The sequence below is a fragment of the Lampris incognitus genome, chromosome 2 (genome assembly GCF_029633865.1).
Source record: "Lampris incognitus isolate fLamInc1 chromosome 2, fLamInc1.hap2, whole genome shotgun sequence".
Classification (NCBI taxonomy): Eukaryota; Metazoa; Chordata; class Actinopteri; order Lampriformes; family Lampridae; genus Lampris; species Lampris incognitus.
In genome coordinates this window covers 25,276,482-25,291,607 of record NC_079212.1, presented here as the reverse complement: position 1 = coordinate 25,291,607, position 15,126 = coordinate 25,276,482, and the positions used below count along the sequence as shown (strand labels likewise).

At 42.6% G+C, this 15,126-nt stretch overlaps 1 protein-coding gene across 1 annotated transcript in view; it reads left to right on the top strand.

Moving 5' to 3' along the window:
- Positions 1-15,126, top strand: part of acap3a (ArfGAP with coiled-coil, ankyrin repeat and PH domains 3a) — a 74,713-nt gene that overhangs the window by 56,109 nt on the left and 3,478 nt on the right. Inside the window, exons 13-24 of the mRNA XM_056273498.1 lie at positions 123-223; positions 518-629; positions 1,490-1,698; positions 8,410-8,479; positions 8,615-8,709; positions 8,846-9,063; positions 9,238-9,327; positions 9,608-9,700; positions 10,896-11,122; positions 11,488-11,597; positions 12,390-12,500; positions 13,458-13,519. Coding sequence (XP_056129473.1) covers positions 123-223; positions 518-629; positions 1,490-1,698; positions 8,410-8,479; positions 8,615-8,709; positions 8,846-9,063; positions 9,238-9,327; positions 9,608-9,700; positions 10,896-11,122; positions 11,488-11,597; positions 12,390-12,500; positions 13,458-13,519 — 1,498 coding nt within the window. The remainder of the gene's footprint in view (positions 1-122; positions 224-517; positions 630-1,489; positions 1,699-8,409; positions 8,480-8,614; positions 8,710-8,845; positions 9,064-9,237; positions 9,328-9,607; positions 9,701-10,895; positions 11,123-11,487; positions 11,598-12,389; positions 12,501-13,457; positions 13,520-15,126) is intronic.

Genomic DNA, 15,126 nt, shown 5'->3' with positions numbered 1-15,126 from the left:
AGACACATTCAGGGTCCAGGTGCTTTAGATAGCTGCCAGTTTAAATTTATTTATCTATTTGTTTGTTTGTTTGTTGCTTCTGTCAGTTACAGGAAATGGTTTCATGTGTATTCTGTCCTCAGGACTCACTGACAGTAGTGGTAGAAGACCTCCGACTGTGCTCTGTCAAACCATGCGAGGACATTGAGAGGAGGTTCTGTTTTGAGGTCGTCTCTCCCACCAAGTAAGGCACTTCTCGGAAATATAGACTGATGACAGTGCTTTTGTAATATACGTATTTATGCCATTGTTTATCTGTACGGAATATCATCAAAATGAAAGCAATGGAGCGGGTCTGAATTCTGTCAACATGCTATTGAATACTTTGCTCGGACGCGGGTTTCATATAATTGGTTTTATGCTAAGCCTATATGAATATCAATACACCGTTTTTGCTGATTCAGAGTTGCACAAAAGGAGATGATGATTTGGGTATGTTGCATTCTATTCTTTGTCAGCATATAGTTCTAAATTACAGGAGCTGTATGCTTCAGGCGGAATCGGAGAAGCTTCGGCAAGCCTGGATTCAAGCAGTTCAAGCTAGCATTGCCTCAGCCTACCGAGAGAGCCCTGACACCTACTACATAGAGGTAAGTATTTGTTGTAAAAGGGTAATCGTAAATATATTTTAGGATTTGTTTTATCTTCCTTAGGTGAATGATGGAAGTACAATAGATGGATTGGATTGAATTTATATAGCGCTTTTCTAGTCTACCGACCACTCAAAGCGCTTTACTGTGCAATAGTGACCCGCAAATTCGTGAAGCGTTCCTTTTTTTTTGGGGGCGGCACGGTAGCCCAGTAGTTAGTGCCGTCACCTCACAGCAAGAAGGTCTTGGGTTCGAACCCCAGGTTGGGGGTCATCCCAGGTCGTCCACTGTGTGGAGTTTGCATGTTCTCCCCTTGCCTGCGGTGGGTTTTCTCCGGGTGCTCTGGTTTCCTCCCACCATCACAAAAGACATGCATGTTAGGGTTAATACTCCTGTCTGTGCTCCTGAACGAGGTATGGCAAGACAAACTGGAGTTGGTCCCCGGGTGCTGCATAGAGGCTGCCCACTGTTCCTAGCTGCACAGCTAGGATGGGTTAAATGCAGAGCGTAATTTCCCTACGGGGATCAACGAAATATCTCCCAAAAAAAAAAAAAAAGCAATTGCATTTAGTATTTGAAAGTAATTTTGCTATAGTTATGAGCACAATTGAAACCTTACCTTTCAGTATTTGAAACTGTCATGATACAGAAAACCTCAGCTATCAAATACTGCACTAGAAAAGAAAAAGCATATTTGAGAAAACACTTTACTTATTTTTCACCATCGGTGACTGTCGTAGTCAAAAATCTTTTATTGATGTCACAGTTGCACAGAATACAAATGGGATTTATAATGCATTAATGATTTATGACAATATGCAGTCTAAATTCCTAAAGGATGGCTCTTTTATTGTGTTTAGCACCTGGACAGAACAGCCTCCCCATCCACCAGTAGCATAGACTCAGCCACCGAACCCCGGGAGCGCAGCATCCGAGGGGAGACCATCCTGCAGAGGATCCAGTGTCTTCCGGGGAATGAGCATTGCTGTGACTGTGGTCAGGCCGACCCACGCTGGGCCTCAATTAACCTTGGCATCTTGCTTTGCATCGAGTGCTCTGGCATTCACAGGTACTGTAGATATCAGCGTTTGTTGGAAAACATCACTTAATTTATAAGAGGATTTACGCACTGAAGCTTATACTAAATGAAACTGGTTGGTATTAGCGCCACAAAACATTGAAAAGATTCAAGGAAATTGATTGTATGCTTTTGTAGCATACCATACAGCAGCTATTAAGCTCCGTCAAAGGTATGAGGTACAGGCAACTTTAAAGTGCTGTCTTCCTACAGAGGAACTTAAAAAAGGATAGACGCGAAGCACAACTATTGTGTGACTCTGTTTTGAACAGAACAAGAAAGGATCATTGTTGAAAGTTTGTAATTTAAGTAAGGCTATTACAACATTACATACAACATATTATTATGGGCGGCACGGTGGCGCAGTGGTTAGCACTGTCGCCTCACAGCAAGAAGGTCCTGGGTTTGAACCCCGGGGTTGTCCACCCTTGGGGGTCATCCCAGGTCGTCAGTGTGGAGTTTGCACGTTCTCCACGTGTCTGCGGTGGATTTTCTCCGAGTACTCCGGTTTCCCCCACCATCAAAAAGACATACATGTTAGGGCTAATACTCGCTAGGGCTAATATGAACTGGAGTTGGTCCCTGGGCGCTGCAGCTGCCCACTGCTCCTAGCTACACAGCTAGGCTGGGTTAAATGCAGAGAAAGAATTTCCCCACAGGGGATTAATAAAGTAGTAAAAAGAAAAAAGAAAAATTAATAACTGCACATTTCCAACTGAGCAGTTAACTACATATTATTTGTATAATATCCTGATTGGACGCTTTGACATTGTAAAGTAGATACTTTTGCATTGGTTCAACACAGCTAAAGTCAGCTAGTCTGAATCATGTTTTTTGCCAACCAACAACCCACAAAACCAAACTGTCACATCAGGGAACCAAACTGACAGACTAGAAACACTTGAACTTTTATCAAAAGGTCTGTTTATATGAGTATGTTTAAGGTGATAGAACATTATTTGTATCTCTGTTGATGGTGTTTCTGTGAAATCTTACCTTGAATGAAACCACATGAGCAATACCAAGGGATAGAACACAAGGGAGAGGCTAAGAGGGAATGAGGGAATGATGGTGGGGATGCAGAAAAAAAAGTATTTTTCCAATTTTCTTACCAGTGAGGATTATAATGTTGATTTTTTTTAAACAAAATCTTGTACATTTTACAATGGCTTGTATTTCTGAATGCACTCACTCACAAACATTTTTGGAGGGGGCTCACCCCCCCCCCCGAGCCAGATGGCATGGCTCAACATGAGCCTGGATGTCAGCTTGTGAGTGAGTCAGTTGGAAGCCAGGATCATGAGGTGCTTCATGTCTAAAAACAAAAAATGGCAATAGGTGAGGTGACAGATGCATTTTAAGGTGCTTAGTTCTCCAAGACCATGTGTGTGTTACTGGCTCTGACTACGGAAAGTGGTGCCAGATGTCCCTTACCTTGGCTTTACCACGTGCTCTTCTAAGCTTGGAACCCGTTTGGCCACACACCTAGCAAAAGGGATTTAAGTGTAGCACACTACTTATTGGATCAGGTTGGCTTTGATTGAGCAATCTCATCAAGGGAGGGAAATGAGTGGATACGGAAGGCCACAGCAGACAGTACTACTATTACTTTTGGCTGCTCCCGTTAGGGGTCGCCACAGCAGATCATACATTTCCATCTCTTCCTGTCCTCTGCAGTTTCCTCTGTCACACCAGCCAACTGCATGTCTTCCCTCACTACATCCATATACCTCTTCCTTGGCTTTCCTCTTTTCCTCTCCCCTGGCAGCTCCATATTCAGCACCCTTCTCCCAATATACCCAGCATCTCTCCTCCGCACATGTCCAAACCATCTCAACCTTGCTTCTCTTGCTTTGCCTCCATTGTCCAACCTGAGCTGTGCCTCTGCAGACAGAAGACAGACAGTACAGACACTAAACTAGCTATTGACTGGTTTAATTCAGTGGTAGGGCCTGCTGAATATAGTTATAGTGTAATGTTCCTGAATGAAGGTATTTGGCTGCGCTTGAATGCATCCTATTGTCATCCAGGTCAGTGCACTGCACTCGCTGTTCTGTTACATCACACTGTTGCATCATTGTGCATAGTTTTCAAGCTTCCGATGGGAAAGTTTCCCTTAGGAGTTGTAGGTGTTTGTTTACTTGGGAGATGCAATTATTAATGCTTATGTAATCACAAATCCTATCCCTGTCCAGGCCGTTTGTTGAATATTCATGTTCCCTTTTGGGCTCGTCTTCTCACACTGAGATCAAAAAAGGCGTCCTCTTCAAATGGAGGAGGAAGAAGGGGAGCAACACACTATCTTTTTTTTTCCCCCACTTTGCCAACCGTTGCCTGGATACCAGATGGTTTCATCAGTGGAACTCTGTAATTTGCATGACATTAGCAGCAGCTCCTCTCGTTTCCCTGGGGATAACGCCCTTTTGATTTTTGGACCTCCCCTACTGTTCATGCTACAGTGTGTGACCATGAAAAGCCATTCTGTATCATACATTTGCAGAGCTTTCTGGTTTGATTTTTAGGGGCTCATCAATACAGTATAGTATTTTTCTGCTTTTGTGGATGTACAGCTTTTAGTTGCACAATCACAGCAATGCAGCCTTTCCCATTTTATAATGGAATTTGACCACAGGACTTTAGGGGTGTTGCCATCTAGTGGTCTCAAACTGCTAGGTGGCAAATACATAATTGTTACTGGGCTGCAATAGCCTGACATTCAGACTGAATTGCCAATTTTACGAGTGGGTGGGACTAGTGGAAATAAATAGCGATTAGCGATTCAGAGGTCTGGGACTAGGCAAGGGCTGCACACAGAACCACTATAACGAAGGGTGCAGATCTCATGTCAACTTAGGGGGGGACCACAAACATGGAACTTGCTCAAGAGTATTTTCTGGAGGGGACATCAATAATATCAATATCAATAATATCAAATTATCTGCCGTAACAGACACAACCATTAATAGTAGCTTAAAATATATACTAATGAATCACTTTTAGGCCATCACTGCACATATTTACTATTTTACAGAGTTGCACATCCACAAATGCAGCACTATTCATTCTCCAACTTGTTTACCCAAAATGACAGGGCTGCTCATGCAAGTGTCTTACTATACTGTGAAACCTTACCTGAGACTTCCCGTCTCTGTCCCTCTGTGTGTTGCTGCTGCTGCCCTCCACAAATTGTTTTGCTGTTGTTTTCTAATGGCATAATTACTGAACATTTGTATTAGTCCTTCATTCATTTTCTATGAGGACTTTATCAGCTAGTATTTGTAATATTACAGGGGTTTTCCTACTTACACAGTGGCATTTTGAGCCTACAAAAATGTCCTGATGTCCACCTTTTTTCTTTTTACAATGTTACAATTTCATTTAACACACGCTTTTATCCAAAGTGACATACATCTTTTCTCTGCCACGTTTTGGTAAACCATGACCTGGCTCACACACACACACACACACACACACACACACACACACACACACACACACACACACACACACACACACACACACGCGCGCACACACACACAGGTTAATTATGGAAGGAATTAATATACTTTAATAACTCTAATATAATGCTAATATAGCCCATAATGAGCAAGGGATGTTAATATGGCCTACTAGAGGCTATAACGTTAGCATAAGTTCACAGTAGCTAGCTAATGTGAGCTGGCACACATTTAAATAGCTAAGTAAACGTTTATGTTAGCTAGACGATCGTTAACATAAACGATGTAGCTCGTCCACATCCGCTTTAAACACTCGCCATCAGAAACCGAAATGAATCACCGAATTTTTAAATTGATGTAACTACAATGCTAGTCTCAAATAACAGCCTGTCTCTGATAAAGGCCAGATGCGCTACGCTGTGCAAACACATTCACGCCCGGGCTTTTATTGGAAGTTTTACGGTATGATCATTGTAACAACAGCTAGCAAGCTAACTTTAATATGGATCTGGCTGGGGATAAGTTTGTTCACTTGAGGTTTTACGTTTTCAAACCTTTTACTCTGTTGATGTTGATCAGTCAAGCTAAGCTGGTGTGCAGACAAATGCTCACAAGACAAATGCTCACAAGACAAATGCTCACAATACTAATAGAAAAAGAGACAAATGCTCACAAATTGTTTTACAATCTTTATTTTTCAAAAAGTCAACTGAAAATTCTGTTGCATGTCACATAAGACATATCACATAGGCCTAAGCATGTGAGAGGGATCACATCTCCCTGACAAATGAAATGGTGATCTTAAAGATAATCATGATAATGAGACTATCAATTACTGTTTGGTAATACATAATCTTAATTAACCTTTATTCATGGAAAAATAGTCCATTGAACAGTCTGTTGCATGTCACAAGAATATCACATAGGTCTAAGCATGTAATAGGGATCACAGTGACCTAATTAAGAGATTTTAAAGCAGTGTCTATAGAGTCTTTTGCCAATTTGTGAGCATTTGTCTCTTTTTCTTTTAGTGTTGTGAGCATTTGTCTTGTGAGCATTTGTCTTGTGAGCATTTGTCATGGAATCCAACCTAGCTCGCTGGCTTTACACGTATAGTCAAGGTTCCCTGTAATAAAGTTTCCTTATCCACGTTTTGGCAAAACATGTTGCAGAGAGTACATTTCCAATAGAATACAAAACCTGTTACAGTGGTATTAAAGAAAATGACCTTGTAGAGTTTAAAATGTGAAGTTTGTTTCTTTTCCAAAACTTTAAAATCAAGATTCTCTCTTGATTTTAAAGTTTTGGAAAAGAAACAAACTTCACATTAAAATCAAGTGAGAATCCCGGGTAGCGTAGCGGTCTATTCCATTGCCTACCGAAGCGGGGATTGTCGGTTCAAATCCCCGTATTACCTCCGGTTTGGTCGGGTGTCCCTACAGACACAATTGGCCATGTCTGTGGGTGGGAAGTTGGATGTGGGTATCTGTCCTGGTCGCTGCACTAGCGCCTCCTCTGGTCTGTCGGGGCACCCCCTGGATCGGCAGAGAGGGGGTGGAGCAGCGGCCGGGACAGCTCAAAAAGAGTGGGGTAATTGGCCAGATACAATTGAGAAGAAAAGGGGGGAAAATTGAAAAAAAAATCAAGAGAGAATCGTTCAAGCTGGCTCTTATTAAAATCCATATTTATGCGTGATCCTCCCACGCGCTACGTCCCCCTGGCAAAACTCCTCACTGTCAGGTGAAAAGAAGTGGCTGGCAACTCCACAAGTATCAGGGGAGGCATGTGGTAGTCTGCAGCCCTCCCCAGATCGGCACAGGGGGTGGAGCGAGCGGGATGGCTCGAAAGAGTGGGGTGGTTGGCCGGATGCAATTGGGGAGAAAAAAGGGGTAAACCCCCCCCCCCCCAAAAAAAACAAATTTATCCCGTTGGATTCAACAGAGGGGGCACGGTGGTGCAGTGGCTAGCGTTGTCGCCTCACAGCAAGAAGGTCCTGGGTTCAAACCCTGGGGTTGCCCAACCTTGGGGGTCATCTCAGGTGACCTCCAAGGTTGTGGCATTTGCATGTGTGGCGTTTGCATGTTCTCCCCGTGTCTGCGGTGGGTTTCCTCCGGGTGCTCCAGTTTCCTCCCACAGTCCAAAGACATGTAGGTCAGGTGAATCGGCCGTACTATGTTGTCCCTAGATTTGAATGTGTGTGTGTGTTTGTCAGCCCTGTGATGGACTGGCAGCCTGTCCAGTGTCTTCCCGCCTGCTGCCTAATGACTGCTGGGATAGGCTCCAGCATCCCCTCAACCCCATTTGGAATAAGCGCCTTGGATAGTGGATGGATTCTGTTGATGGCTAGACATTATCTTTGTTTGAACAAAATTACTCACAAGGCATCTGTCACAGGACTAGTCTATGATCCTAGCAGTCACCAGTCATACCTTTTTTTTTAGCGTTTTTTTTTTTTTGGTTTAACAAAACTTTGTTTAGATTCAATTCAAAACAATACAAAGAGAACATAAACATACAAATAAAAAACAAACAAACATTTGAATCAAAAAAAGAAAGTCACCAGTCATACCAGCCACTAGACTCACCCACTGAAGATGCAACTCTGACGTGCTACAGAGACTGAATCTGGGAAGCGTAGTCCAACAGCAAGCAAAGGTATCAGGAGGAAGTTAAACCATTAACATCATTTCCCAAATTCCCGCTTAGTTTAGTATAAGCAAATAAGCAATGGTTCAGACCACTGATTAGCATACATGGTGGGGGGGGGGGTTAAAAAAACCTTCAAAAAATTGTTGCATTTATGTGTGAATTATTTCAAAAGTGGAGTCGGCTTCTATTAAATACATATTTTCAATTACATAATGTATTTAGAAATAATTTATCAGGGGGGACAACTTAATATTTTTCAGAAGTTGGAGGGCCAACACGCCCCCCCCCCGGATCTGCGCCCAAGACTGTAACAGTGGGCTTTGCTAGTGCCACACTAGCTTGGCTTTGATTTCTTCGATATTATGCACTTCTTAATGACATTTTTCTAAGATTTTGACAAAATATTGCAATATATCAGTGTTTGTAGCCTCATAATATAACAAAATATATTGAATTGTGACGCTTGCATTGTAATACCAATCATATCGTCAAATTCTTGCCAATACATAGCCCTACAAGACGAGCAACACAAGAGTTTGTAGTCAGCTGTACTTTTTTCTCTTTTTATTCATAGAATTTATATGTTTTGTTGCAGGAGTCTTGGAGTTCACTGTTCTAAGGTGCGCTCACTCACACTGGATTCTTGGGAACCAGAGTTACTAAAGGTATGTCTCAGCAGTGACCTGACATATCATGATGATGAGGATGTTTTTTTGGTTTCGTATCGTTGCTGAACTATGAAGTACTTACTCAGTATGGAGGCCCTAATTCAAAGTCTCTTTTTTTGTATTTCTTCGCAGTTAATGTGTGAGCTCGGAAACAGTGTCATCAACCATATTTATGAAGGTTCATACCAAGAACAAGGTTTGAAGAAACCATTACCAAACAGTTCAAGGTAGGCCCTGAAAAAAACTAGGCAAACTATACAGGTATTCTCAGGTGTCGATAAATCATTTTGTGTTGTGGTCAGTAAAACCAATTCTGGCGTCACCACTGGTTTTATGTGCTTTATTTTCCATGGTCTCTTGCAGACAGGAAAAGGAGGCATGGATTAAGGCAAAATACGTAGAGAAAAAGTTCCTGAAGAAGCTGGGCTCCACAGAGATACTCATCAATGGCGAGAGGAAGTCAGAGCGGCGGTGGAGTGTGAAGAAGTGCCGGAGACACAACAGTGCGACGACGGTACCCAAAACACGACGGAGATACCGACAAGAGCCAGGAAGTGCCTCCCCTGCCACCCTCTCCTCAGGTATAGTCACCTGTGCACTGACTGATTGCTATTTAGAAACATGTTAAAACTGTGATATTGCGCTCCATTATCTTTATTCAAGCTGGACCATCTTGAAACTTTGGTTCATTATAGTTCATTCATTGGTTTAAACAGGAAATGTTGATTTTCACTCTACTTGTGTTTCTCTCATAGCAGCTGCAAAGTTCCGGCGAGACTCCCTATTTTGCCCAGATGAGCTGGACTCTCTCTTCTCCTACTTTGATACAGGATCTGGACCTCGAAGTAAGCAACACTATTGTGATGCTCCATACTGCAAAATGAAAACGGATTTACTGTTGTCTACATCCATCCAGACCATATTAATTTACTCACCTGTATAAAAGACACAGACCAAGTGGTTTCTCATGCGTGAACCTTTTGTTGGTGTATCAGGGTCTGCATTTTCTCAAGTATGCATGTGTGCACCTATTGCTTGCTTGAGTGAATGTTTTAAAACCATACTGATGAGCCGGAGACAGCAATAACTAATGTGTCCGTGTGCTGGCATCTCCTGGTCCGGCAGGCCTGAGCAGTGACAGTGGACTGGGAGGAAGCACAGACGGCAGCAATGACATCCTGGTGTTTGGCTCAGTGGTGGATAGTGTCACAGAGGAGGGTGAGAGCAATGTGGAGTCTGTGACGGATGGTCCTTTTGGTTGCTTTATGCTAAATGATGCATTGAAATGAACAGGATTTCTCAAAAAATAATTATTACAGTAAATACGATACTTACAATGTACTTATGTTACGAATAAGTACTGTACTAATGTCTTGATGCATGCTCAATAATCCAGGTAAGAAAATCCCAGAAAGTTGAATCAGGTCATCTGGACACAAAGTTTAGTGGGAGAAACATTTCATCACTCATCTAAGACACTTCATCAGTCTCAGCTGACTGCAGGTATCCCCACCCTTATAACTTGCATCTGTCCATTATCCAAACCGCTTATCCTGCTCTCAGGGTTGCGGGGATGCTGGAGCCTATCCCAGCAGTCATTGGGTAGCAGGCGTGGAGATACCCTGGACAGGCTGCCAGTCCATCACAGGGGAAACACACACACACACACACACACACACACACACACACACACACACACACACACACACACACACACACACACACACACACACACACACACACACACCTAGGGACGATTTAGTGTGGCCGATTCACCTGACCTACATGTCTTTGGACTGTGGGAGGAAACCAGAGGAAACCCATGCAGACATGGGGAGAACATGCAAACTCCACACAGAGGACGACCTGGGACGACCCCCAAGGGGTCGCCCTAACTTGCTGCACATCCTTTGCAACTTGGTCCCTCTGTCTAGCCAATCGGTACAAGTCCTTTTCTCCTTCCTTAGTGTCTAATCTGTCATACAACTCACCATACGCCTTTTCCTTTGCCTTTGCCACCTCTCTCTTTGCTTTACGCTGCATCTCCTTGTACTCCTGTCTACTTTCTTCATCTCTCTTACTATCCCTTATAACCACTGCACCACTGGGCCATCCTTGTAACTTTATGTATATAATAAGTAATGGTCATATGAAACCAATCATCGATTTCGGTCGTTACACAGCTGTGCTGTTTATAAGGTTGAGGATACCTGCAGTCAGCTGAGACTGACGAAATCACTTAGATGAATGATGAAAGGTTTCTCCCACTAAATTTTGTGTCCAGGTGAACTAATTCAATTTTCTGGATACTCTACTAATGTTATACATGTCAAGACTTACAGCTTGAAAATGATACTAAAAAAAAAACAAAACCCTCAAAGTGCTAAATTCTTGTAATTTGACCTTTTTTCAGAGTGTGAGATGTCAGAAGACTCAAGCGGTGAGGTTGAGCTGGAGGCGGAGCCAGAGACGTCAGACCCAGAGGACGTGAGGGAGATTCACCCCGGAGCGCTGCTCTATAAAGCCTCCAAGGCCCGCAACCTGCCTGTCATGGCTGAAGCGCTGGCCCACGGGGCTGACGTCAACTTAATCAGTGACGAGGATGAAGGAAAGACACCCCTCATCCAAGCTGTGATTGGGGTAAGTCAGTCAGCTGAGTAGTAGGTATGAATGAAGGACTTAACCAGGCCGGAAGCTTGACAGCAATGCAAGCAGTCAAACTCACACATTTGTATTTTGAATGAGAACCGCAATCTGTAAGATAGCAATATATCCTGTGCCATTGTGGGTCACAAAATTGTTTCCCAGTCTTATAGAATACATTCCATGCTATTATTGTAGTACATAAAACAATATTATTTTTAGTAATATATATTATACATTAAATGCAATGCATTTGCATTAAATGTGTTTTCAGCTACCCTTTAAGCACACTGGCGTCATTAAGTGATATTCTTTTCCTGTCGTATCAAGAACTTGCTAACTGGTATGTGTTTTTATTCCAGGGTTCACTGATAGCCTGCGAGTTCTTGCTTCAAAATGCTGCTGACGTCAACCAAAGAGACGCAAGAGGGAGGGGACCCCTGCATCATGCCACCTATCTGGGACACACAGGGTGAGTAATTCCTCTTTCCACTGCAGCATGTGTTGTCAGTCTGCCTCAGTGGTGGTCTCTATAACACGTGTATGAGCCCAGTCAACATTGCAGAAAGGATAAACTTACCAAATTATTTGATGTTTTAAGTCTCGTAATGACATTGGTAGTAAAATTTTCTAAAACCACTGAGATATCATTGCTTGTTTCAAGAAAGAGTGCTTGTTTTGTGATTATAAGACTTGTTATGAGAGTGTTTCACTAAAGAGGGAAAGCAATCGTAAAACAAGAAACTCGATTTGAGACAATCTTTATTTTTTTCGAGTAAATGCCTTGAAACAGGTCTTATAATCATGAAACACGTACACTTTCTTGAATTGAGCAACATTACCTGCCATTGGGGTAAGAAGATTTTACTAGCAATATTATGAAATAAGCATATGCAACTTAAAATAAGATCGATACCTTGATAGGTAGGTCTGTTTTGCAGTGAACGGCGTGACGTTTGTACCTGTGTATACCTCTTTCCTGTTCAAACATTCACTGACTGAAGCCACACACAAAAGTCTGTGCTGCTGCTTCTGTGAATGCACAGTAATTATTTAGCCTATCCTTTTTTATTTCATATTCAACCCACTCACACGGAGCGCACACTGTGTGTGTGTGTGTGTGTGTGTGTGTGTGTGTGTGTGTGTGTGTGTGTGTGTGTGTGTGTGTGTGTGTGTGTGTGTGTGTGTGTGTGTGTGTGTGTGTGTGTGTGTGTACACGCTGCAACTGAATCCTGTTTTTCTGGTATCGCCATGATGTTTCCAGGCAGGTGTGCCTATTCCTCAAAAGGGGAGCTACGCAGAACGATGGTGACGAAGATGGACAGGACCCTCTGAGTATAGCTGTGCAGCAAGCCAACGCTGACATAGTCACCTTGTAAGTTTGTTTACATATCCATTTCACAGACCTTAAACGGAAATTTCACCGAAGGTTTTGCATATGTGCAGTCAGTACTGTGTTGATGGAGAAATCAGCATTCTCCTACTCAGAGTCTTTCCCACAGTGCCTACGCCTACCAGAATGCATCGTGTGCAAGCCTCTGTATTGTTGCTCATAAATTCCTCTGGCCACCAAATGACTTCAAAATAAGTCACTTAGCAGCTGTAAAAAAAAAAAAAGTGGTTTCACTGCTGCTCCAGAGATGCAGAAATGATCGGGAACAACTGCAGGTGTTTTGTCACGTGCTATCTCTGTCACAGATCGAGTTAAGATTGAAAATAGGTGAATTTAGGGCGTCCGGGTGGCGTGGCGGTCTATTCCGCTGCCTACCAACATGGGGATCGCCGATTCGAATCCCTGTGTTACCTCCAGCTTGGTTGGGCGTCTCTGCAGACACAATTGGCCGTGTCTGTGGGTGGGAAGCCGAATGTGGGTATGTGTCCTGGTCATTGCACTAAGGCCTCCTCTGGTCGGTCAGGGTGCCCGTTCGGGGGCAGGGGGACCTGGGGGGAATAGCATGATAGTCTCAGGTGCTACGTCCCCCTGGTGAAACTCCTCACTGTCAGGTGAAAAGAGGCGACTGGTGACTCCATGTATCGGAGGAGGCATGTGGTAGTCTGCAACTCTCCCCGGATTGGCAGAGGGGGTGGAGCAGTAACCGAGATGGCTCAGAAGAGTGGGATAATTGGCCGGGTACAAGTGGGGAGAAAAGGGGGAAAATCCCCCCTTCCCAAAAAATGGTGAATTTTCCCTGTAATAAATATTCAATGGCTTTCTTTAAGCCTCTATTCCTCTCCTCTGACTTTCTTTAAGCCTCTATTCCTCTCCTCTGACTTCCACATCCTGCTCAACACTTTCTTTCTTTCTCTCTCTCTCTCTCTCTCTCTCACTCAGGCTGCGTCTGGCTAGGATGAACGAGGAGATGCGAGAGTCAGAGGGACCCTTCGGTCAGCCAGGTCAATACTACACCAGCAGCCCTACTGAGCAGCAGTATAAGAAATGCATTCAGGAGTTTATCTGTCTCAACATAGCCGAATACTAGAAATCCCCGTCTCCATATCAAACCCCGGTCAGGAAACAGTATCACTCTGAAGATTTATAATGTTAAGTACTTTGAAGACATGCCATCACTGAAGACCTGAAACCTCACTGCCACAAAAAAGTTACTGTTGTTTATGACGGTGTTAAAAATAAAATTCCTCTTATTATAACGGTGACACATTAAGATTGTGGTTCCATAATCCATCCATCACAAGTGTGAAGCTGTCAAATGACAAACTATTAAATCATCAGCAATTAATTAGGGACCAGCATTAGTTTTTTGCTCTGAGTTTCAAGAGAGCAAGACCGCACAGGGTACTCTGAACCAAAGACCTGCCATGACTCAGTGAAGTCACCATTTTAGATTTCAGCATGCAGTAAGTGTCCCATTACGTTGGGTTAAATACGACAATGCTAATAAGTTGTTAATGTTATCTTTAATTATGAGTTTTTGTTACATAAACAGTCAAACCTGTGGATGTAACGATGCCAAATGGACTGGCCGCAGGGTGAGATATCTCATACAGATAGCTGAAAGGTGCGCTGCTTGTCAACCGCCTGAGCTGCAGCTGAGCTTTTGTCTTTCTGAGGTGGTTCTGTGGTCCACACATGTAAAGCATGGGGACTCATCCTTTCACATTTGAAAAGGGTAACCGTGAGGCCAAGTTGTAACTGTGACTGAGAGAAAATTACTATAGAAGTGTCAGTACTTTGTACTTGTCTTGATCAAGACTATTTAAAATAAAAACTTTTATGTAAAATGAAAAGCAAAATTATGCACTTTTCCTACCCACAAAGGTTTGAATTCAGTTTTTTTTTTTTTTAATGGTATGATGATTATGATGTGGTCATTTCATTGGATAGGATAGGTTTAAACATTTTCTGTTTGGATTTTATTTATGATGAAATGCCCAGAGCAATAGTGCAATGATTATTTGAATACAGATACTCTGTATTTTTTTGTATTATGTTGAGCAATGATGCAGATGGTATTTTTTTAAGCTGGATATATTTTGTTAAATTTAATTTTGCCGAGCATTCACAGACACATTGCCAGTACTATATTCTAATTGTGAGAAATACAACCACTTCTCGATGATTTGAAACCAAGGGAGCTAAACATGCTGTATAAACTGCAGTGGAAAATGGACAGTTTTTTTTCTCATAAAACGATAATTATTAAAAGTGACTCATTACTCAACTGATGTATTACTGTATATACAGTATTTGTATGTTATGATGTTTGTTGAGAACATTTGTTAATGGTAATTCTGATGTATCTTGACTAGGCTTATATTAGATTTGTTCTTGGTTTATTGGTCAAATAATGCATGGGTGGCTGTTGCCCAGACCCTTTCACATCCTGTTGCTTTTGTTTACTGCTGTACCCAGTGTATGTGAATATTTGACATTTAGTATTGTTGAATAATTTATGATAACCTATGAGAACTGTGCATGGAAATGACATCCCTGAGCCGATATCTAGCTCATGGTCAAACAGACTTTGACGTGGATGCTTGGA